This window comes from Orcinus orca, chromosome 13 (genome assembly GCF_937001465.1).
Source record: "Orcinus orca chromosome 13, mOrcOrc1.1, whole genome shotgun sequence".
In the NCBI taxonomy this organism is placed as follows: domain Eukaryota; kingdom Metazoa; phylum Chordata; class Mammalia; order Artiodactyla; family Delphinidae; genus Orcinus; species Orcinus orca.
This window is the reverse complement of record NC_064571.1, coordinates 71,917,794-71,940,499: the sequence shown is the minus strand read 5'-3', so window position 1 is coordinate 71,940,499 and position 22,706 is coordinate 71,917,794. Positions and strand designations below refer to the sequence as shown.

Here is a 22,706-nt window from a genome sequence, read left to right as displayed (position 1 = left end):
TTGTTTATTTTTGTTTTTATTTCCATTTCTCTAGGATGTGGGTCAAAAAGTATCTTGCTGTGATTTATGTCATAGAGTGTTCTACCTATGTTTTCCTCTAAGAGTTTGATAGCTTCTGGCCTTACATTTAGGTCTTTAATCCATCTGGGCTTCATTTTAATTGATGTTAAAATTTCTGGAGTAACCACAAAAAGAACAGAAAAAGAACATACAACTCACAAGTAAGTAGAGGGAAAAAGTAGAATGGAGGGAAGCTCAATTCATCTAATAGAAGTCAAGAAAGGAGGGAAAAAAAAACAGAGAGAGGACAAAACTGAAGTACAAAATAAAATAGAAGAAAAATGAAACATATCAGTATTCATAAAAAAGGTTAAACAGGGCTTCCCTGGTGGCGCAGTGGTTGAGAGTCCACCTGCCAATGCAGGGGACGGGGGTTCGTGCCCCGGTCCGGGAAGATCCCACATGCCGTGGAGCAGCTGGGCCCGTGAGCCATGGCCGCTGAGCCTGCGTGTCCAGAGCCTGTGCTCCGCAATGGGAGAGGCCACAACAGTGAGAGGCCCGCGTACCGAAAAAAAAAAAAAGGTTAAACAAAATAAAGTCTTCAGTGAAAAAGCCAAAATTGTCACAATGGTCGTTTTGGTTATTTTTTAAAATAATCTAACTTACGCTGTTTACAAGAGATACATATATAACATAAGGATACAGGAAAAAAAATTAAAGAATAAATGGATATATACTGAAAAATCTGCAAACAACAAATGCTGGAGAGGGTGTGGAGAACAGGGAACCCTCTTGCACTGTTGGTGGGAATGTAAATTGATACAGCCACTATGGAGAACAGTATGGAGGTTCCTTAAAAAACTACAACTAGAACTACCATACAACCCAGCAATCCCACTACTGGGCATATAACCTGAGAAAACCATAATTCAAAAAGAGTCATGTACCACAATGTTCATTGCAGCTCTATTTACAATAGCCAGGACATGGAAGCAACCTAAGTGTCCATCGACAGATGAATGGATAAAGAAGATGTGGCACATATATACAATGGAATATTACTCAGCCATAAAAACAAACGAAATTGAGTTATTTGTAGTGAGGTGGATGGACCTAGAGTCTGTCATACAGAGTGAAGTAAGTCAGAAAAAGAAAAACAAATACCGTATGCTAACACATATATATGGAATCTAAAAAAAAAAAAATTGTTCTGAAGAACCTCGGGGCAGTACAGGGATAAAGATGCAGACATAGAGAATGGACTTGAGGCCAGGGGTAGGGGGAAGGGTAAGCTGGGACGAAGTGAGAGAGTGGCATGGACATATGTATACTACCAAATGTAAATTCGATAGCTAGTGGGAAGCAGCCGCATAGCACAGGGAGATCAGCTCAGTGCTTTGTGACCACCTAGAGGGATGGGATAGGCAGGGTGGGAGGGAGACGCAAGAGGGAGGAGATATGGGGATATATGTACACGTATAGGTGATTCACTTTGTTATACAGCAGAAACTAACACACCACTGTAAAGCAATTATACTCCAATAAGATGTTAACAGAATAAAAAATAAATTAAAAATAAAAGAGATATTTAGTGTACTGGGCATGCTAATCAAAAGAAAGCTGGTGGGCTTCCCTGGTGGTGCAATGGTTGAGAGTCCGCCTGCCGATGCAGGGGACACGGGTTCGTGCCCTGGTCTGGGAAGAACCCACATGCCGCAGAGCGGCTAGGCCCGTGAGCCATGGCCGCTGAGCCTGCGCATCCGGAGCCTGTGCTCTGCAACGGGAGAGGCCACAACAGTGAGAGGCCCGCGTACTGCAAAAAAAAAAAAAAATCTGGTATAGATATATTAATATACAACAAAACAAACTTTGAAGCAAAAAAGCATTACTAGAAAAAAAAAGTTTACCTATATAATAATAAAAGATTCAATTTCCCAGGTAGACAGAACATTTTAATATATATGCATCTAAGAACAAAAGCTTCAAAACACTGACCGAACTACAGGGGGAAAATTTTAAATCCATGATCAAAGCAGAGATTTTTAACATCTTCCAGTAATTAAGATCAAGCAGTCAAATCAGAAAAGACAAAAAGATTTTAGTAAAACATAATGAGCTTGATCTAGATAATACAGAAATCATACACATGATTTTCAAGCACTCATGGAATATTTAGAAAAACATACAAATATCAACAAATACAAAGATTCTAGAAAATCCCTCACTCCCTGACCCATAATCCCATTAAGCTAAATATCTTTATTATTAAAACAGACATTCATTTACGAATTTAAAAGGATACTTCTCATTAATCTACAACAGAAATTAGAAAACACAGAGATCTGATAATGAAAATAGTATATATCAGAACACATGTAATACAAAAATAGAAAATCACGAAAAAGTATATTCTTCAATGCTTACCTAAGAAAGAAAAAAGTCTGAAAATAAATGGCCTACATTAGAAAAAGAAAAATACAACTGCCTAAAGTAGAAAGAAGAAAATAATAAACCACGTAATAGCATGAAATAATGACACAGAAAACAAAGATACATAGAGAGGACCAATAAAGCCAAAGTCCCTTGAGAAGACCAATAAAAGTGACAAAATTCTGGAAAAGGAAAAATTCTGGAATCTCTGGGCATGGAGGCCTGGCATCAAGTATTTTGCAGACTCATCTAGAAAGTTTTTACTTTGGCACCAGAGTCGAGAGATTATCACCCTTCCTTTTTCTTAGTAATGTTACATCATGTAAAAATCGTAAACGATCAAATTATTTGTACGTAATTTAGTCTACTCCTCCTTTAATAAATACTTATTGAATTGCTGGGGCTACCATGATAAATACATGTGATTCTTACTTTCATGGTGCTTAGAGTCCAGAAGATAAAATATTAAGCAAAGAAAGAACAAACTGATTTCATCACTGTTCAAAATAGGAAATTAAAAGATACTGTCTAAAAATAGAAAGGCTTAAGAATACTACTGAAAGGCACAACAGTAAAGGTAACACAAGATAAAAAACACAAGCTATCTAAACTATTAAACTCCTATGACCGCTTTCATGCTACAACAGCAGAGTTGAGTAGCTATGACAGAGAACTCATCATATGGCCTGCAAATCCTAAAATATTTACTTTCTGGCTCTTTAAGAAAAAGACTGCTGGCCCCAGAACTATGTATGTTAAGGAGAAATATATTATATGTCACTGTATCATCTCAAGAGAAGCAGAAAACAACTGATAAAATTCTATACTCATTCGTGATTTAAAGAAAATAACAGTAATAACTCTTGGTAAATTAGGACAGAAAAGTAGATCTTTCACCTGGTGAAGGGTACAAAACCTACAACAAATATCATTTTAATAGTGAAATATTACATCCATTCCCATTCAAGTCAAAAACAAGACAAGAATGCCTGCTATCTTCCCAACTCTTAAATACAATATCTGAGGTCCTAACCAGTACAGTAGGTCATGAAAAAGAGGTATAAGGATTGCAAAAATAAGAGTCAAAATGGCCTTTCTTTAAAAATAATGCAGTTCCATAGAATGTACACCACCAAGAATGAACCCTAATGTAAACCATAGACTTTGAGTGATTATGATGTGTCAGTGTAGGTCCATCAGTTGTAATGGACGTGCCACTCTGGTGTGGGTGCTAATAGTGGGGGAGACAATGCATGTGCCAGGGCAGGGGGTATATATGAGATAGCTCTGTTCCTTCCTCTTTCATTTGGCTATGAACCTAAAACTGCTCTAAACAAATAGTCTTTTTAAAAAATGATGTACATGTAGTTACCTACCTAAGCAGAAGTCTAAACTAACCATTAAGACTAATGAAAGAGTGGAGAAAGATCATTGGATTCAAAACTGACATACTAAAATCAACCCAATACCTAGATGACAGGGCCAAGTCATAAGGCTGGCAAATGGTGATTTCTGCATCCTCAGAAAGTAATTATAACGCAGATTTGGGGTGATGCTGGAAATGAGAGTGGGGCTTCCCACAGCAGATACCACTGCCACCAATGCAATACCTCCTGTGAAGAAATAGAGGAGGCTCAAGAAGCCATACCCACCAAACATCTCCCAGACTGTTCATATCCTTGAGTTTGTTACAGGGAATGGTAATTTATATGAAGTTAGTGTGTCAGTGATAGCATTCACTAAGTAGTAAACCCAATTCTTTGCAGAATACCCAATTTCTACTTCAAATATCTACCCCAGTCATGCTCTCTCACATGCCCATGTGAGTGCACCCCAGGTAATTCTTAGTATGAGGAATTATTATTCATTTGGTTTCCATTTTTGTCAGTTTCCCTTTTAAAATGTAAGTGGTATGAGTGAAGTCAGGGACTGTGTTTTGTTCTCCCCTATAATCCTAGCACCTAGAATGGTGCCCGGAATGTAACAGATTCTCAGTAAATGTGTTAAAAATTAAATGAAAAGATGGTCCTTTTGCTGAGTCTGGAAGGGTAGGCAGGAACAACAAGCCAGATGAAGGTGAAGGCAACCCCATAAGCAACAGCACAGGGATATGGAAAACACGATCTATCTTGGGGAAAGCCAGTTCAGAACTGCTGGGAAGTGACACACAAGGCATGTGATGGAAACTGGGAACCAAGAAAAAGAGTCCAGAAGGGCCTCATCTGGCACACTGCGGAGCTTGGGCTTTCTCAGGACCGTGATGACGAGCCCTGAAGGGTTTTAAGAAGCAAGTAACCTAGAATAAATCTGGGTTCAGTCTGGCAGCATCAGAGATCACCGATTTGAGAGTGTCAAGACTGAAGGAAAGGATCAGAAACCAACTGTTTTAGTTTAGAAAAGTAACAAGGATAAAAATATTAATAATAAACACAGCTTAATGCCACTGAACTGCGTATTTATAAATGGTTAAAATAAATATGATTTATGAATATTTTACCACAATAAAAAAAAAGGAATTAAAAAAAAAACACAGCCACATTAAATAACTACTTATCTGGGAAAGGAATGTGCTAAGTGCTTTAGTCACACTATCTCATTTCATCTTCATGATAGTTCTATGAAGTAGGTACAATTCCCATTTTATGGATGAAGAAACTGTAGCACAGAGAGAGAAGGTAACTTGCCCAAGGTTATACAGCCAGGAAGTGAGGGAGCCTAGATCCAAACCCAGGCAGTCTGACTGCAGAGCCTGGATTCAACACCATCATGGTATGAGGAACAGACAGATTCAAGACTCACTTTTGAGGGAACACTCAGCTGCACTTTGCCATTTCCTTGGAGGTGAAAGGTGAGGTGGAGAGAAGTGACTCCAAGCTGTCTGGCTTAGATGACTAGCAGTTAGCGACTCAGAGCTACAAAAGTCCTTCAAGGTCACCCAGACCGACTGCCTAACCAATGCCAAAAACTTCTTTTCCTCCTTTAACGAACAGTTATCTAGGCTATGCCTGGCAGGACAACGTAGGTCTGAGTTGACTCAAACTCTGCCTCCCATTACTAAGACTCTAAAGACTTAAAATAGCTTGATAGTTGGAAGGGTCTTCTGAGACTTGATCTGCTGATTTTCACTCTGTGGTAGGTAGAATTCTAGAATTCTGCAACTACCTCAAGGGCCATCTCAAGCTGACTCCTACTTCCCCCACCCCTCCACACCCCCCACAACCCCCGGCTTCAGCCAAGCAGAACGAATTTTATGACACTCATGTTGAAGGTCCTTGTAAGGAGCACAGTGCTTTTAAAAGGTTTCACAATCATTGGTACAAACTAATAACCTTATTTCCTGGCTAAGGAATTTGAGGTCCACCAAGTGTGAACGCACTGGTCAAGGTCACACAGACAAGCAATCGCAAAACAAAACAATCCTTCAAATACTGAGAACTGCCTACTCTTCCTGGCCATCTTTTTCTTTGAGTTTCATATAAGAAACATATAAGAATATAGGAATATATGAGAATAAATAAGAATACATCAATATAAGAATTTTTTAACAGAAGATTTCAAAGGGTATATAGTAAAGTAATATACCAAAGTACACATTCCTGCTTTTACTTTTTCTTACAGCTCTAAGTGTTTCCTAACACTTAGTCCTTGCTACCTTAGAATCTTTATCTAGTGTAAGGTAATTTACACAATATAATGTATTAATTATCTATCACCACCTGCAATCTCATGGTAACAATGGAGTTACAGCAAGAAGTCTAAATTGACTGGCATGCTTTAAACTCACAGATATTTTAGGTAACATTTCTGCCTTTTTATTTATGACCTTGAAGAAAGCAATTCAAGTCAATTCAATTAAAATATATGCTCTGGCTTGGTGTCCTCCAACTGCACGATTCTTTAACTCCCATTCTTCCCTTTCTAAAGCCTGTAACATAAAACTTATGATTAATGCTATGACTTGATCGGGGAAAAAAAAAAAAACATTCCCACACATACAAACAGGATTCCAGAAGCACTCAGGACTCACGCATTTCTATGAACAGCTGCCTCTTCTCTGCCATGGTCTTCCGCTTGTTCCCACTTTCCTCAATCATCCTAGAGACAAAGAAGGATACAATAAACCAATGTGTAATTTGACAATTCCACCAAGTGCTTATCAGTCTGTTGTGAAGAGGTACAAGAAACCAAGCTGTGTATGCATACATTAAAAGGATATCAGTAAAAATAAAGTAGAAGCCTGATACAGAAAAAAACAAACTGTTGTCCCTTTATTTGATAGCTTCTAAAATATTATAAAGTCAATACTTAAATGAGCTCATAACACTTGCTTCCTGTGCTGAAAATATGGGGCCACGTCTTATTTCTAACTTTGTTTTCTCTGCAGAGTCCTGGATTAGTTGAGACATTTTCCCCATATTCCTACTGCTTTACATAGATAAACATGTTACTAAAGATAATTTAGGTAATAATTATAATGAAAGGCTATAATAAAGAACATCAGGATAATTAGCTTATACATAAAAGGTATAAATAGAATCTTTTATATTAAAAAGTATTAAACAAAAAAGGTATTCATCCACAAACTCAACTCCTAAATATAAGTTTTTAATCACATTACTTTGGCTATGCCAGTCACTTTGTTTAAGAAAAAACTCTTTCCATGCATTATCTCATTTAATCCTCCCAACAACTCTGGGTGCTGGCATTATTATTATCCCCATTTTACAGATTAGGAAACAGATGCCTAGAAAAGAACACTAACTTGCTCAAGGACACACAACTCAGAAGCGGTAGAGTAGAATCCCAACCCTTTCATTAAACTTCTTTCATAATTTTTGCCTCTAGATGCATATTTTCAAATCTTTATGCTTAAAAAGCTAGAACACAATAGCCCATTGCATGGACCCTACTGATGCAAAATCTGTGACATCTCAGCCAAACTTCGCCTTACTCTATGAAGAAAAAAATATCTAAACAAATAGCATAAGCTAAATATCCCTAAGAAGATTAAACTGCTGTAAATCATGGAGTGATTTATATAACATTGTCGAATACGTCAGAATCACGAATTAAATGGTGACTACACAAATTACATATCTATTAAAGCAAAGTGCCTGCTGAAAGTTTAGTTATAAATATATCCTAAAGAAAATTTATAATGTAAATATATTCCTTACCATTCTGCAATTAATATTTTGATCATTAAAACTATCCCTTTCCGGGCTTCCCTGGTGGCGCAGTGGTTGAGAGTCCGCCTGCCGATGCAGGGGACGTGGGTTCGTGCCCTAGTCTGGGAAGTTCCCACATGCCGCGGAGCGGCTGGGCCCGTTAGCCATGGCAGCTGAGCCTGCGCGTCCGGAGCCTGTGCTCCACAACGGGAGAGGGCACAACAGTGAGAGGCCCGTGTACGGCCAAAAAAAAAAAAAACAAACAAAAAAACAAACAAAAAAAAAAACTATCCCTTTCCTAGATCACTGAAATGTTACCAAATAGGCTTCAATGTACATGATGGTTACCTAACAATTTGCCCCCAAGAGGAAACAGTTTTAAACGGAAAGAAAGTAAGCCAAAGAAAAAGCAACCAGAAACAGCAAACATCTAATGAAATCTAGGTCCTAGAGAAAAAAACAAGAGTTGGTACCAGGAGCCTATAATTATAATGAAACAAAGATATTCAAAAGCCTCCTCCCTGTCCCCAAACTTGGTCTCCCACTGGGTAATACAAATTTTAAATGCTAAACACAGATTAAAACAGAGAATCATAATGTCCTTTATAATATATATCAATTATTATATACTTCTACTTTTGCTATTTCTTTAAATCACTTTTTCTCAAAGTAGAATTATGAATTCCTGGAGATCCCTAAGTTTTTCATTACAGTTTTCTTAATTTTGTCCTTATTTCCAGATTAATCTTTAAAAAAATTAATATAAACATATTTTAGATCATCTGGATGACCACGAAACTACAAGTACTGCCGATGCCACTTCAGAGCCCACATCTGCATGTGTGATTACTGTGGCATTGGAAGCAAGAGAGCACGCTAGAGAAACTATAGTACCTGGACCAGATCTGACCTGCCACCTGTTTTTGCCAATAAAGTTTTACTGGAACACAGCCAAACCTATTCGTTTATGTATTGTCTAAGGATGCTCTCATGCTACAACGGCAGAGTCGAGTGTTTTCAACAGAGAGCATCTGGCATGCAACGGCTAAAATAATTACCATCTGGTCCTTTAAGTAAAAGCATGCCAACCCAACCTAAAGCAATAGTAATTAATATTGCATTACTACACGTCTGGCTTTCCCATGGTGCCTGATAAGAAATCCTTTATTAGCTACTTTCTTCTCTGTCTTACTTCTCCGCTCTTCTACCAGTATTTCCTAGGATCTAAAAAAAAACAATTTTTTTTTAATTTGCATTTGAGTCCTTATAGAGCATTTGCTTCTAGGGTAACCCAAAATAAGACAGATTTGATCCTGTAAAACAGACCTTCAAGATGAATTCTGTAAGTGGATCACTCGCCAACAGATGACAAGGATCCCAGTGCTGGTAGTAAGTAGCTTGGTGAGAACCCCTGGTGTGCTGCTGCATGGATAGTACTAAGACTCATGAAGTGGTGGAGCTAGTAAGGGACACAGGTAGAAGAAGATAATTGGCTTATACAATAGCTTTAGCATTTGAGAGAGACAGGAGGACTGAGAATTTTAAAGACAATTAAATGGTTGAGCTTTTGTTAACTAGGACGGATGCACAGAAGAAAGAAAATGTCAAGGCTTAAATCAGCCAAGTACCAACTCAGAGCATGCTATAAGAGCCAGAGACCTCCATGGCAGCACTTTTTAAGGAACCCTCAGCTCCCACAACTTGAGAGCAGATTGTGCTAAAAATCAGGCTCAAATTCTGTTTATGAAAGTAGGCAGCTTAACAAAGAAGACTGAATTCATAGTCCAGCCAAGATTCCCCTGAACCCTATAGGCCTGAAGAAGTGGCTCTCTGCTCTTGCTACAAGGGCAGTCTCCTCTGCCTAAAGACTATGCAAAGTTCTCATCTGAGATGCATGCCTAGAAAGATGCTGACCCTCCTCAGGATCTGTTTCTACCTCCCTCACTGCTTCTACGCTAATAACTAGGGTCAAGTCTTACGTCATCAGAAAGGGAAGGTACTGTCCCTGCTTTGGATGGAAAAGGGCTGATTCATCAAAACAGCTGCTGGACCTGACGATATGCACTAACAGGAACTGGAAGAACATACCTGGGAATGGACCTTGAGAGTGCTGAACTTGAGCCAAGTGTAAAGTAAGACAAAGTTTGTTGCCATGGCGGTACTCAACCCATGACCCAGGATTTAATATTCTGAAAAGGACACCTGGCGCCAGTCCTAATATGCCACTAGACTGGCTCATTTAAGCTGGGCATGCGGGTTTTGGTGGCCTGGAGAAAATGAACTGGAGATGCTGGAACTGCAGAGCAAGTATTAAGGAAACAGTTAATAGGGTGTTCCCCTTCCCCATATCTCCTGGCCTTTACTGAATCCTTCTATACTGACTGACAGCATCTGCATTTTGTTTGTTTGTTTGTCTGTTTAAACAGAGAAACGAGGCTTTCTCTGACCTCTGAAGTCCATTTTGTTCCTTGCATGTCAGGCCTGAAATGCTATAAATTTACCACTCCCTAGAAACAGTCTTAACCAATGATTGACTTAGTTGGTATATATTCTACCTACCTTGCCTCCTAAAAGGGTATAAATCTGAGGACATGTTTTACACAGGCTCCTAGAGTTCCCCAGTGGGAATAAGCTTCTGTCACCCACAGTGGTAACTTGCTTGATAACAAAACCCTTATCTGCTAACTTCCCTTCCCCATCTCACCTCCCGGTCCCCTGCTGATGTTTGCAGGGATAACCTCCAAAACAAAATACTTGCACGCAAATCCTTGTCTGAGAGTCAGCTTCTGATAGAACTCAAACTAAAATATTAAGTCTTTTCATTTCAACCAAGCTTATAGTTCAGATTTCATAAAATCCAAATGTATGGGGTACACATAAATTAAGATTACTATAAATGATTTCCCCAGGCCTTAGCATGACTCCATTCCAGTGCTCCATGGATCCTCATACCTCCATCTTTGTAATTATGATTTTAACAGTCCACACTCAACAAAGATCTGACCCTACTACCACACCTGATTACGTCCTTGTCTTCCTGATATAACTTTAAAGATCAAAAGTTACATGAACGTAAACACATGTCTCTTCTTCCTTCCACTTGGACTCCTGGCACTTTGCCTTTTCTGAGCCTCATAATCTAGAAGTAACCAACACCTCCTTATCATTCACTTCACATACTAACTCTGATTTCAAACACTGCCATTTCCTTCCTCATAATCACTCTCACATCCACCCTTTTTTCCCATTTCAACTGCCAAAAATCTTTGTCCACATGAATGTACAAATAAAATTCTCTGACTCCGTGATCTCAGGACTCTGCAACCCCTTCTTCCTGTGGTTCATCCTGTGAAATCTACTAGGTACATTTATTCAAACGCGTTTGATCTTCACAGGATCCTGATCACCCTACTTAGGGGCTTCATTCCACCCAATTAAAAATAATCAGAACACAAAGTGAAATAAGCCAGACAGAGAAAAGACAAATACTATGTAATCTCACTCATATGTGGAATCTAATAATACCAAAAAAAGTCAAACTCATCATAGAAGCAGAGTAGATTGGTAGCTGCCAGGGGCTGGCGGGTGGGAGAAACGGGGAAATACAAAGCACACAAACTTTCAGTTACAAGATGAATAAATCCTGGGGATCAAATGCACAGCATGGTGACTGTAGTTGATAATACTCTACTGTATATCTGAAATTTGCTAAGAGAGTAGATCTTAAACCACCACCGCCACACACAAAAAAGAATGAGCTAATTAACTTAATTGCAGTAATGACTGCACAATGTATACATTTATCAAATTATGTTGTACACTTTAAACATATACAATTTTATTTGTCATTATAGCTCAAAAAAGGTGGGGGAAAACTTTAACAATATATTTGAACACCTTTCCATGTCACTGAATACTCTTCAAAACCACAATTCTGAATGACAGAATGGAATTTTATCACGATCATTCATCCAAGCCTTGACTGTTGACAATTATTTCCAACTATCTACTTCTGCGAACAATGCAACAGTTAACATCTTTAAAGTAAAATTAAAAAAACGAAGAAGAACCAGAGTACAGCTTTAGTCTACAAAATGAAAGAAGACGAGAGTCCTAGCAATGAGAATGTAAGCAAAGTTTCTTCCATCTGAAAGGAGCTGAAACTGTTAGGTTCCTAGAAAAGATTATTTAATGACACAAGCCCAAGGTCAAACTGAAAAAATGCACGATTCATGAAAGGAAAAATTGATAAGCTGCATCTTATCAAAATTAACTGCTCTGCAAAAGATACTATGAACAGAATGAAAAGACAAGCCCCAGAGTGAAAGAAATATTTTCAAAACACATATCTGATGAAGAACTTGTATTCAAATTATGAAAAGAACTCTTAAAACTCAACAATAAGAAAACAGCCCAATTTTAAAATGATCAGGGCTTCCCTGGTGGTGCAGTGGTTAAGAATCCGCCTGCCAATGCAGGGGACACAGATTTGAGCCCTGGTGCGGGAAGATCCCACATGCCGCAGAGCAACTAAGCCAGTGCTCTAGAGCCCTCAAGCCACAACTACTCAGCCCGAGTGCCACAACTACTGAAGCCCGCGCACCTAGAGCCCGTGCTCCGCAACAAGAGAAGCCACCACAGTGAGAAGCCCGTGCACCGCAACGAAGAGCAGCCCCCGCTAGCCGCAACTAGAGAAAGCCCATGCGCAGCAACGAAGACCCAACGCAGCCAAAAAATAAATAAATAAATTTAATGATCAAAAGATCTGAACAGATACCTTACCAAAGAAATTATACAGATGGTAAGCATATGAAAAGAGGTTCAACTGCATTTGTCATTAGGAAATTACAAAGTAAAACAACGAGATACCACTATACACCTATTAGAACGGCTAAAATCCAAAAAACTGTCAATAGCAAATGATGACAAGAATGTAGAGCAACAGGAACTCTCATCCATTGCTAGTGGGAATGCACAGACAGCCTGGTTGGAAAACGGTTTTGCAGTCTCTTACAAAACTAATCATAGTCTTACCATACAATTCAGTAATTGCACTAGGTATTTAACCAACTAAGTGGAAAATGTATATTCACACAAAACTTGCACCCAAATGTTTATACCAGCTTTATTCACAACTGCCAAATACTGAAAGCAACCAAGATGCCCTTCAATAGGTGAACAGATAAAGAAACTACTACTTTCATAAATGGAATATTATTCAGCAGTAATAAATAAGCTATCAAGCCATGAAAAAACCTGAAGCTTAAATGTGTATTGCTAAATGAAAAAAGCCAGTCTGAAAAGGCTACATACTATATGATTCCAATTTTATGACCTTCTAGAAAAAACAAAGCAATACAAATGGTAAAATAATCAGTGGTTGCCAGAGATTTGGGAAGAAGGGAAGAGGAATGAATAGGTGAAGCACAGGGGAAGTTTTAGGGTGATAAAACTTCCATATGATACTGTAATGGTGGACACTGACACTACACATTTGTGAAAACCAAAGAAAATTACAACACAGAGTGAACCTTAATGTATGTAAAAAAAATTTTTTTTAATCCTTTAGGGGGTCAAACAACCCCAGAATGAAATGGAGAATATAACAAAACAATCTAACTGTATTACAAATGTATGAAACAGCCTCACTGAACAGTGGGGGGAAAGTATAGTAACCTAAGTAACTCTGGAAGTGAACAGAGTCTGTTAAAACTAAAGGCAAAATAAAATATATATAAGTACTGTACTCTGGTTTCCCACAGGTTATGGGTTAAGAATTCTAATACTGCTATGCATGTATGCATAACTGAACAATTAAGTAAACAGATGGCAGATGGTGAAGTGTGAGGTTACAGATAAGCAAGGTGAGAAGCTATAATGATCCAGGTGGTAATGGAATGGATTACAATTGGAGACATCAGTATACCTTCATGGTTTACTCAATATAGATATATGGATAGTTACATATAAAAGCATTTGTAGGTATGTGTATATGCATTAGTATACACATACACATGTCCTTGCTCTGTCAACTGAGAGGGCCTAGAAACAAAAGTATCCCAAAGCACTCAGCACATTTAGTGGCCAAATTTTTGTTTATACCACCATTCTTCAATAAAAGGAACTAGGGCTCCTCTGAGAAATGCCTGAGGCAAGAAATATACACAATGAGCCTGGAGCATCTTGTAGTATAGAAAGTAAAGAAGTCCTGGGAGGAACAAAACCATATGATAGGGGTATATCAAAGGGACACAGAGGCTAACTGAAAGAGCTCCCAATGGCCAAAGTGGGAAAAATTTCAGCAACAAAATAAAGTAGTATTAAATATCCTTAAGTTGATACTGATACATGAGAATGAAGAATCGACAAATATCCTGTACAGAAAAATTCCAAATAATTGACATGGAGACTCTGCCCTGAAGAAGGTGGAACATAACTCCTCCCTCCTTAAGTGTGAGCTGCACACAGTGGCTTCCTTCCAAAGAGGTGAAGGGGGAGGGGGAAATAACTTGACAGTGGAGAAACCTGATAAACACTACCTCAGCTAGGTGATCAAGTACAACACCAACAGTGATAAATTATGCTGACAGTATGGACCCTTGACACGATGTGATGAAAATGGCATTTTACCTCTGTGGTCTTCCCCTCCAAAACCCATAAACCCCATCTAATCATGAGGAAAACATCAGGCAAATCTCAATTGAGGGAAATTTACAAAATACCTGACCAATACTCCTCAGAAGTGTCAAGTTTCATCAAAAACTTGACCAGAAAAAGCCAAGAAACTGGCAAACCCAAGAGAAGTCTAAGGAGAGGACAACTAAATGTAATGTGGTATCCTAGATGGGATTCTGGAACAGAAAAAGGCCATTAGGTAAACGCTAAGGAAATCTGAAGAAAGTATGGATTTTAGTTAATAATGATGTATCATCACTGGTTCATTAACTGCAAGAAATGAACCATACTAATGTAAGATGCTAATAATAGAGGGAACAGGGTGTAGGATACATATAGAAACTATTATTGTTCAATTTTTCAGTAAATCTAAAACTGTTCTAAAAAAGTAAAGTTCATTTTTTTAAAGACAGTACAATTACATATTTATTCTCCTTTATTCTCTTAACTGACTTAAAAAACAATTGCTTTTTAATACAATATAGATAAAACAATACAATACAATATAGATAAAACAATAAAATTGTATTGTTGGGCCTGTAACATACAGAATTCTTTAATAAGACATAATCTTAAATGTCTCTGTACCTAACCACAGTGCTTTAAAATAAGCAAAAATTGATAGAACTGAAAGGAGAAAGAGACAAATCCACTTATACTTGGAGACTTCAACACTCTTCTATGATCAATACACGTAGCAAGTCGAGATGAATATGGAAGGACTCAACTTCACCATCAGCCAACTAGATCTAATTGACATTTGTGGAACAACCCACCCAATAATGACAAAATACAAATTCTTTACAAGTGCACATAAAACATGCATCACCAAATTCAGAAAAGCAAAGTCCTCTGGAGGTGGAAGTAGAATAATGTGACTGCAGAGGAATACCAACTCTATTAGCTATGATTTATTTATTAGGCTGGGTTCTGGGTACACTGTACTACTATTCTTTATGCTTTATATGCCCTATTTCATAATAAAATTTTAAGTCATTAGAGTATATTCTCTGGTAAACCTTTCCTTTAGTGGTCTGGAGGGTTAAAGAGGCAGGTCTCCATACATTTTATTATTAAAATGGACTACACCAAAAACCATAACCTCTAAACTTTTATCGAAATATACAGAAACGCTCACAAACTCCATAACTTGGTATAATATTTATTATTTCAAAACCTCAGCAATGTCTTCTACGAGTATGCCAACAGTATTGCTAACAAAGGATGGATTTTTAGTTTGTCACCAAACTAAAATTGTTATTTTTGTCTATGTATTATTTCAGCCAGTTTTACTAAAACGGGAAGAAGAAAAGTTTATGGCTTTTTGTCTTTTACTCCTGAAGTAAGAAATCTCCAAAGAAATTTCCAAAAATATATCATTAAGTTAATAAAATTTTAAGACATTAATCAGGGACCTCTCTGGTAGTCCAGTGGTAAAGAATCCGCCTTCCAATGCAGGGGGCATGGGTTTGATCCCTGGTCGGGGAACTAAGATCCCACATGCCTTGGGGAAACTAAGCCCACGCGCCTCACCTAGAGCCCAAGTGCCTCAAACTACAGAGCCCACACGCTCTGGAGCCCGCGTGCCACAACTAGAGAGAAACCCTTGAGCCACAACTAGAAAGAAACCCGCACGCCACAACGAAGAGCCCGCATGCTGCAACCAAGACCCGACACAGGCAAAAAAAATAAAAGATATTAATTAGCACACAACTATAATCATCACCGAAAAAAGCTCAGTAAGTTTGTCTTCATATTCGGAATGCTTCAGTTTAAAATATCTCAACTGACCATATTAGCCTCATAATATCATTAAGCAAATACCTTAAGGCCCAATATACTCAATGGTATATATAAACCCATACATCAAATAGTATTTTTAACAATGTTAAGGGTTTTTTTGGGGTTTTTTTTAGTGATTCCTTTTCAATCTGCTTAGACCATTATTGTTTTGTACTTTGCATGTGACTGAAAACAAGCTCCTAATATAAATAGAAGTACCAGCTCCGTTTGTTTCCTGCTGTTCATGTGTCCTTGCATTAGCACTTCAGTCTTCAGTTGAATCTGAAACTTCAATCCGCAGGTTCTTTGCAGGAATCTTTTTAAACCCTTTGTCTATTCATTCAGCAAGCTTCATTTCATGCAAATCAGATAATATAATCTGAAAGATCCCTAAACCAGGTAGAGGTTAACTGTAGTATGCCCAAATAGAATGTAAGCAAACAAATAAGGAGGCTCACACTGTCGGCCCCTCCAGGTTGTGGCGTGCCCATGATCCTCCCTTCAGGTTACCTCACTTTCCGTACCTGATGTATATCATCAGACATACAGACGGAGTAAAGTGTCAAACTATGATTTAAATATTAGTAAAGTTAATTGCCCTTTTTTTTTTCTTGTTATTCCCTGCCTAGAAGATCATTTTGCACGCCTCCCACTTTGGAAACCATTACTCTTAAAAAAAACTAGAATGAAAAGATGAGACTGAGCTAGGCTTGAGGAGCAAATAAGGAATGTGAATGGCAGAATCAGATGAGGAAATTTAGAGCCTAAGTGGTTAGTTAACTTGGCCTAACATTCCAAAGCTAGTAATTCGTGGAGTAGGCAACCAATCTGACAATAAAGCCTATTCTCTTTCCACTGTGCCACATCACCCCCTCCAGGGCAAACACGACGACTCCAGGACTCAGGAAAGAATACAGGTCCCCAAGCCCTGGTGCTGCGCAGACCTTAGGTCACAGTTAAACAGGGTCAGGAGGCTAGTGCAGCAAAACGTCTGGACCCTCATTAGCCCTGTCAGGGAAGCAATGTGTTCCAGAGCTAGACTAAGTCTGCAGGCAGAAGTTAAGTAAATCCCACAGTAAAGACTAAAGGAAAGAAAGCAGGCTCTAGAAATGTTTCCAGAAAGTCTCTATACTACACCTAAGTGTTAAGTAACCCTCACTTCCCCTGAATCTTTTTGTTAATGTCTTAACTTCCAGCTCTTAGTTACTTCAAAGCACCTAGGTGTCAAAACTTCTTGTGTAAGTTCATTTTCTGCCAGCAAAACTCCTGTCAGTTTTTCTCTGGATGCTCCTTAAATTCAGAAGTCAGAGATCACTGTGCTTGTCACTAACACGTTCTTAACTGGAACTAATCAAACTCCCCTATAAGAGAACTAACTTCCTTGCTTATTTCAGGAAAATTCTCAACTATCCTTCCCCTAATACTTCTTTTCTTTTCTCTTCTCTTTCAGATTAAAAAAAAAAAAAAAAAAAAAAAAGCCAGGGAAAGTAAACATTGGTAAAGCCCTAGAGATTGGGTTTTTTGGTTTGTTTGTTTGATTTTACAAATCTGAAAAAGTTCTCTACGTTCCAATAAAAAATATTCAGTGACTGCACTCCATTACTACAGAGTTCTGAATAGCAAATACAACCTCCCAGGGCTGTGGTAACTGGTGTTTTTGATTTTGACTGGCAGCTAGCGGGATCTTAGTTCCCCAACCAGGGATCAAACCCAGGCCCCCTGCAGTGGAAGCGCATAGTCCTAACCAGGAATCCCCTGTGGTAACTGTTAAATAAATTATGTAAAGCATTTAGCACAATGCCTGGCACAAAACAAGAGCCTAATAAATGTTAGCTGCTATTATTATTATTATTGATATTATTATGTAACTACCCTCTTGAATGATGCCTAGACTAGAATTCTATTGGCAAGACTCTTTTTCCTTAATTTACAGTTTTTCTGATTTACTTAAAAGTATAAAAATATAAAGCTGGAAGAAGAGAAAATACTTTTTTATCAATCATTTACAACATTTTAAATCTGGAATAGAGGGACTTCCCTGGTGGTGCAGTGGTTAAGAATCTGCCTGCCAATGCAGGGGACACGGGTTCGAGCCCTGGTCCGGGAGGATCCCACATGCCGCAGAGCAACTACGGCCGTGCGCCACAACTGCTGAGCCTGTGCTCTAGAGCCCACGAGCCACAAATACTGAGACCGTGTGCCACAACTACTGAAGCCCACGTGCCTAGAGCCCGTGCTCCGCAACAAGAGAAGCCACCGCAATGAGAAGCCCGCACACCGCAACGAAGAGTAGCCCCCACTCGCCGCAACTAGAGAAAGCCCGTGCACAGCAACAAAGACCCAACGCAGCCAAAAAAAAAAAAAAAAGTCTGGAATAGAGAAAGGGTTTTAACAAAATTGAAAGGCGGTAAAAGAGCTAGAAACGCCGTGTGCCCAAGGAATCAGAAAATAGAATATAAGAAAATTGGGGCAGGGGAGTTCCCTGGTGGTCTAGTGGTTAGGACTCAGCACTTTCACTGCCATGGCCCAGGTTCAATCGCTGATCAGGGAACTGAGATCCTGCAAGTCACATGTCGCAGCCAAAAGAAAAAAGGAAGGAAGGAAGGAAGAAAACTGGGGGAAAGTAAGGCACAAAAAGGAGAAACAGACACCTCTAGTCTGCTAAAGACAAACCTCATAGTTTTTCCTAAAACCTGCCATGGGCTGCTTAGTTCATAAAGACGAAATTTTAGTTCTAAGCAAAGATACTAAACTACTTACCTAATAAGCAAATATTAAAACCATATGAACTGGGCTTCCGTGGTGGCTCTGTGGTTAAGAATCTGCCTGCCAATGCAGGGGACATGGGTTCGAACCCTGGTCCAGGAAGATCCCACATGCCGCAGAGCAAATAAGCCCATGCGCCACAATTACTGAGCCTGTGCTCTAGAGCCCATGAGCCATAACTACTGAACCCATGTGTCACAACTACTGAAGCCCACTTGCCTAGAGCCCATGCTCCGCAACAAGAGAAGCCACCGCAATGAGAAGCCCGCGCACCGCAACGAAGAGTAGCCCCCGCTCGCCGCAACTGGGGAAATCCCACGCATGCACAGCAATGAAGATCCAATGCAGCCAAAAATAATAAATAAGTAAAATAAATAAATTTATAAAAACATGAACAATAAAGAAAAGAGTACATTCTTGAAATGACACAAAGCTTTAGTTTTCATAGTCATATTTCAGGAAAAAAGTATCCTTGTTAGTTATTTCTATAGTTATAGTTAAAAAAAAAAACCCTAAACGGTGTTTTAAAAAGATATATAAGAATTACTTTTTCAAATGACTTTGGAATTAGTGAAAAAAATAAGACCAATTAAATGTATTCCAACCTAAATCAAATTATTTGTATTTCTTTTTGATCACATACGCAGCATGCAGCCTTCATACCAAAATCCTGGATGTTAACAAAATTTCATTTCTAAGTTCTCATATCTTTAATTTCAGTTAACATGTTGGTAGTAATGATTAATTATGAGCTACAAAAACCATAGGCAAAGCAATGGAGAATCAGAATGGAAGGGCTTGGAAATACCCAGGTCTCATATTTTGCACATCCAAATAAATAAAATGTCTAGTCTCAGGCTATGGTTGTACTTCACAATAAAGGCATGGAAATAGAAACCCAGAACCCCTAACCCCTGGTCCATTATACCACCTTTCTATATGTGAAGACACTAGGATAATTTTTCTGCCTGTGGTCTGTAGGTAAAATTTCATAAACAATAAATTAAAACCACAAATCCAAAACTTAAGTGCACCAAAAGATCCTATTTTTTTTTTAAGTTTTAAAAGAGAAGCCACAAACTGGAAGAAGAACTTTGAAGCCATCTATGTGAAATATTAGCATCCAAAATGTATTTTAAAATTATAAATCAATCTGAAAAAGACAACACAACAGAACAGGTAAATGATGAAAACCAGCAAATCACAGAAGAGGAAAACTTAAGAGCCAATAAAAACATGGAGCAATGTTCAAACTCATTAGTAATCAGAAAAACATGTAAGATTAATATAATAAGATTGCATGGTACATCCAGCAGATTTGTAAAAATTATAAAGCCTAAAACACCAACGGGTGACAAGGCAGGGAAGGAACAGAAGCCACACATCACTGGTGTGAATGTTAATTGGAAAACTACTTCAGAGTGGAATTTAGCAATACACACGGAAGTTGAAGATGTGCATGGCACACATACCAGTAGTTTACTCCTAGTACACACTCTAAAAAACATGCATGTGTACACAAAGAGACGTGACAAGAATAGCGGCATTATTTGTAGTAACAAATAAAATCAGAACACATTAATTGCCAATCCACAGAAAAACATAAAACTGTGATATACCCAATAACAGAATCCTATTCAGTGAAGAAAATAAATGCACTAGAGCTACATATATCCATATGGATAAGTCTCACAATACTGAGAGAAAAAAAAATAAAGTTATAAAAAGATATAATTAATACTGTTAATATAAAGGGGTTTTTTTTAATGCAAAACAATATACATTTTAGGGCTACTTACATATGTAATAGAAGTATGAAAATACGTACAAGAATGAAAAGTATCAAATGCAGAATAGTGGTTCCCTCAGAAGGGGAGGAGAATACAACTGGGAAGCAGTAGGGGTTCAACTTTAAAAGGAGCCTAGTGTCTTAAGTTAAGTGGTGTGTACACAGGTATTCACAATTTTTATTCTCTATACCTTTTTGAGGGCCAATATTTCACAATATTTAAAAAGTTAAAGGAAAATAAACTCAAGGTCCAAGCAACATAGGTTACTCCGGAGCCCACATGCTTAACCATGACACTATTTATTCTATTTTTGTTTGTGCAGTTAAAAAAGGTTTAGTCATTTTAAGAAACTGCTCAAGGACATGTAAAACGTCACACCAGTAAAAAGCAATGAAGTACCTGACTAAAGGAAAATTTTCACACAAATCATATTGGAGACACAAAGTGGTCATATCACCACACGCAGGAATCATGTGGGTAAGCCAAAAAAACAAAACCCAAGTTGAACTTGGTACATAAAAGTCTTGTTTAGAGAGAGCATATAGAAAGAATATGGGCTTTGAAGTTGGACCTGGTTCAAATATCACTCCTGTCACTGATTAGCTGTGTGGCCCTAAACAAGTTTTAACTTCTCTGAGCTCAATTTCCTCACCCAAACACTGGAGATACCATACCTAGCTTCCACAGTGGTAAAGATTACAGTGTAGCCATTATCTATGAAAATCTCTTGAATACAGTAGCCTCACACTAAATAACAGTTGTTATTACTTGCAGAAGAAAGTCTCTCTCTGGCAAGAGGAGACAGAGCAAGCAGAGATAAAAATTAAAAGGAGAGAGTAAAGAGTCTAGAAAAAGAAGCCAGGAAGAAGCCTGAATGGTTAGGGACTGAAAAAGTCCTTATAGAGTCCCTAAAGTTACTCCCGCCCAAAAAAAATTTTTTTTACTGTACACTATTGGATTATAGTGAGGCTTAGTTACAGGAATATTTGGTCCAAACCTAATTATTGCTGAAATGCCATAATGTATAGCATATATATATAATATTATAATATATAGCTTATACGTAATATTGTTAATATACAAAAATTCAAGATCAAAATGTGTTTTCTTTAAAAGTTCATTTTTTGGTTGTTAAAAATGTATTAACAAGTAAATCAAATACAATGTATCTGTTTCTCTCAGTTATCTGCAACTCAGAAAGGTCTGTCCTACTCTTAACATATTAAAGAGAAATCAATGATAATTTCAACAAATGCCAAAAAGCAATAAAATTCAACACCCAGTAAAAATATAAACCAAGAATAGAAGGAAACCTCCTTAAATTGACAAAAGACACCTACCAGAAACCTTTAGTAAGTATCATATCTAACAGTGAAACACTGGAAGCATTCCCATTCAGGAAAAAGATTAAAATGCCCATTATCATCACTGCTATTCAACTTTTGCACTGGAGGGTCTAGGCATTGCAATAACACAGAAAACAAGATAAGTGGTATCAAGTTTAGAAAGAAGCCTGGTCAATTAAGTCTTCTAGTCAAAGCAGCCCAGTAAGTAAACACTTCAATGCATCCCCTCTGCTCCAAATACACAGTAATAGATATGTTTAAATATATTTTTTAAGTTACTAAAAAGGCTCAAAAACAAGACAACCCTCCACGTGGATCAGAAACAGAACAGATACACAAAACTGTGAGCAGGACTGAAGCTACAGGCTTGCTGGACTCTGAGTCTAGAAGCAGGTGTATACTTCCTTCAGGGCAACAGTGACAGAGTGAAAGAGGTGGAGAAACAGGAGACATCTGAGCCAGATTCACTGCTTAAAGCCAAGGATGAGGCTAGAGCTGAAAGGAAGTGAAAAAGTACTGCTGTCAGTCTCTGCCTAGAACTATGGTTTATGTGGTGCTCTGGACTCTGAAAAGTGAGAAGATAAAAACACAGCCTCATGACCAGGAAATGAACCAAGACATTCACACACTCTGTGAGCAGATCTAAAATAGCCCAAATTACCTCAATGAGCAGGACCCTGACCATTATCATATCTGATTTCTTGACTAGAGTCCAATCAGTGGAAGCACCTGAAATATCGCCACACAGA

General features: G+C 38.2%; 1 protein-coding gene across 24 annotated transcripts in view; it reads right to left on the bottom strand.

The window, feature by feature from the left end:
* Positions 1 to 22,706, bottom strand: part of DTNB (dystrobrevin beta) — a 608,309-nt gene that overhangs the window by 212,509 nt on the left and 373,094 nt on the right. For 22 of the 24 annotated variants that reach the window (XR_007470747.1, XR_007470748.1, XM_049695723.1 and 19 more), the window contains exon 2: positions 6,458 to 6,525. The exons of the other annotated variants lie outside the window; for them this stretch is intronic. Coding sequence is in view for 20 of the 22 variants with exons in the window: in XM_049695723.1 (XP_049551680.1) it covers positions 6,458 to 6,524 (67 nt within the window). In the remaining 2 variants the exon portion in view is untranslated. The remainder of the gene's footprint in view (positions 1 to 6,457; positions 6,526 to 22,706) is intronic. 24 annotated transcript variants of the gene reach the window in all.